The sequence below is a fragment of the Plectropomus leopardus genome, unplaced genomic scaffold, assembly GCF_008729295.1.
Source record: "Plectropomus leopardus isolate mb unplaced genomic scaffold, YSFRI_Pleo_2.0 unplaced_scaffold10852, whole genome shotgun sequence".
In the NCBI taxonomy this organism is placed as follows: domain Eukaryota; kingdom Metazoa; phylum Chordata; class Actinopteri; order Perciformes; family Serranidae; genus Plectropomus; species Plectropomus leopardus.
In genome coordinates, this window is record NW_024611454.1 from 1 (window position 1) to 3,150 (window position 3,150).

Consider the following 3,150-nt stretch of genomic DNA (forward strand, 5'->3'; position numbering starts at 1 on the left):
CCCACATCTGCTGAACGAGGCACCATCTCAGCCACCACAGAGCCACCAGTCTGGACTGGGTACAGCACCTGAGGAGGGTTGTCGTTCTGGTCCTGGATTATTAATTTTACAGTCACGTTGCTGCTGAGTGGAGGAGAGCCTCCATCCTGAGCTCTGACGGCAAATACCAGCTGTTTGATTTGCTCGTAATCAAATGAGCGCACTGCGTGTATTACTCCGCTGTCTGCATTTATAGAAACATATTCAGAAACAGGAGATCCGCTGATGTCACACTCCTCTAAAATATAGGAAACGCGAGCGTTCTGGTTTTCATCCGGGTCTTTAGCATTAACACTAAGTACAGATACACCTGGAGAGTTATTCTCTAAGATGAATGCACTATAAGAGCCTCTTGGAAATACTGGAGCATTATCATTGACATCGGAGACCCTAAGATAAAAGTTTCGTTTACTTGAGAGAGGAGGCGATCCTGCATCTGAAGCAATAACAGTGATGTTACATTCTGACATTTTTTCACGATCTAATGCAGCATCAGTCATCAACGCATAATAATTTCTTACATTGGATTTAATTTTAAAAGGAACATTGCCTTCGATCGTGCACCTTACTTGTCCGTTTTCACCCGAATCAAGGTCTTTAACATTAATTATTCCAATGGTGGTACCAGCAGGGGAGTCTTCTGACACAGGACTCGTGAATGACATGACGTTAATGACCGGAGCATTATCATTTACATCGATTACCTCGACTTCAACTTTGCAGGAATCTGTCAGTCCGCCATGGTCTTTTGCTTCAACACGGAACTCAATTTTCTTGTCTTTTTCGAAATCAATTTCCTTTGCCACATATATTCTTCCAGTAGCCTCGTCTATATCGAACAAGTCAGCTACTCCTGCTTTTGATTTGGACAAGAAATAAGTTACTTGTCCGTATGAACCGCTATCTATGTCGCTTGCATTCACAGTAACAACATACGTGCCTTTAGGGGCATTTTCAATTACCGTGGCCTTATACACAGACTGATTAAACACAGGGGCATTATCATTGGCATCTAGAATGTTTACATCTATATTTACGGTACCCGATCTCTGTGGATTTCCGCCGTCCACCGCCAACAGTTTTAGAGACAGGCGTGGCTGTTCTTCCCTGTCTAATGGTTTCTGAAGCACCATTTCAGCATATTTACTGCCGTCTGGGTTGACATGTTGTTTCAAAGCAAAATTGTCGTTCGGAGTTAAAATGTAATTCTGCAGACCATTTTTGCCAACATCAGCATCGTCCGCACTCTCTAAGACAAAACGGGAACCGAGCACAGCTGATTCGCTTATTTCAAATTTCAAATGGCTGTTTTCAAAAGTGGGACTGTTGTCGTTTACGTCCAATACTTCTATTGTGACAGGGTGCAGCTCCATGGGGTTTTCCAGTAAAATCTCAAAGGTAAAGCTACACGGCGTTACGTCTCCGCAAAGCTGCTCTCGGTCTATTCTCTCATTGACAACTAAAGTCCCTTTGTCTGCCTTCAGCTCGGTGTACTGGATGTTGTCTCCGGTCACGATGCGGGCCCGACCTGAACGAAGTCTTTTCAGATCCAAGCCAAGGTCTTGTGCTACGTTACCAACAAGGGAGCCTTTCTTCATCTCCTCTGGGATCGAATACCGGATTTGTGCCTCCGCTTGATACAGAAAAATAAATTGAAAAATAGACAGATACACTGCCCCTCGCAATTGTCCAAACGATCGCCATCTTTCTCCTCCGTCTCGGGAATGTTCTTTAAATGCCATGTCAAAACAGGGTCTTCAAGCAAACAGAACAAAGGAATAAAAATTCATTTGACTGAGGAAAACGCATACAATTCCAGGGTTATTTAGATTAGCGATATTAGTGGAAATCAACTGTGTCTCCGATGAGCCCCAGCTTTTATGAAATACACATCACCTCCTCTTGTGTAACGCACTGACAGGGGAGGGAACAGCTCTACCTCATACAGCACGATATAATTGATTTACCAGGCAACAGCGTCACTTAGAGGCTAAAATATGGAACTCTTACATCCAGTGTCGGATGATATTTTCTCCAGAGTTGGTATATTTGGCAATAACAAACACTAATGATTGCTTTTAATCTAAATCAAGGCATGTCATTTTTTCTTTACAAATTAGGGCAACTGAATTAATACAAAGAAAAGGCTATTTTTCATTGCCAAGAGGCATCTACCAAATATTTTCAATTCACAGCATTTTTGCTGTGGGCAGAATGAGAAATGTAACCTTGTCTATATGAGAGATCAAAAGAAGCCTAGGGTATCTTGAGAATAAATAAACAGATAACGATGAATGAGGTCCAACTCTAAGATCAGCGCACTGGCAAATTACCAGGAAACTGTAGAAGAAATATTTACCAACCCCCAATATGTTCTGAAATTATTTAGAGTCACTAAATACGAGCTTTTTGATGGTGACAACAATGGTTATTATTATTATTATTATTATTGTTAGTAGTAGTACTAGTAGTAGTAAGAGTAGTAGTAGTATTGATCATCAAATTGTGAAATTAAATTCAAAGGGGAACTGCGAAGTCAAGTAATAGCTAAGTCGTAAATATGCAGAGCAGCACTTCAGCACCATGGATAGCGAAAGAGCTGTAGAGCAGGCGATTTGTGTGCCAAAAAACATTTTGCAACATGGCTTTTATGTGACTAACGTCCCCAAAACAATCAGAACAAACATATGAACGTGAGCCTTCTCACAACACTTTACAATGCTCAGATGCACAGTAAGAATTTACTGGATTTGAATAAACAGACCAACTTACCAGAGTAGACATGTGAGATACTGCTGATGACTGCTCTCCATTCTGCAGTGTTTCAGTTCCAGCGTCATCCACACTAAGCAAACTTTGACTCAATGGTTGTGCATATTTGACGTCACTCTTTCTGGAGTCAGTCGTCCTGCACACCTCGTAATTGTACACGTGTTGCAGAGTCCCTGTCCCCAAAGTGTCTGAGTAACGTGGTGGATAATATGGAATCACAGGCAGATTGGAGTGATACAGGATGCGAGACTGTCTCCATCTGTAGATTTTCACTGATATAATAACCACCAAACACGTGATGAAGAGGAAGGAAACTACAGCCAAAGCCAACACTAAGTA

The 3,150-nt window shown here is 41.7% G+C and overlaps 1 protein-coding gene across 1 annotated transcript; it reads right to left on the reverse strand.

The window, feature by feature from the left end:
• Positions 1–5: 5 nt before the first annotated feature.
• Positions 6–1,790, reverse strand: LOC121963313 (protocadherin gamma-A2-like; the record flags this gene model as incomplete). Its single annotated transcript, XM_042513617.1, has 1 exon — positions 6–1,790. A coding segment is annotated over exon 1 (1,776 nt), but the record flags the coding sequence as incomplete, so codon positions are not given.
• Between the last annotated feature and the right edge of the window lie 1,360 nt (positions 1,791–3,150).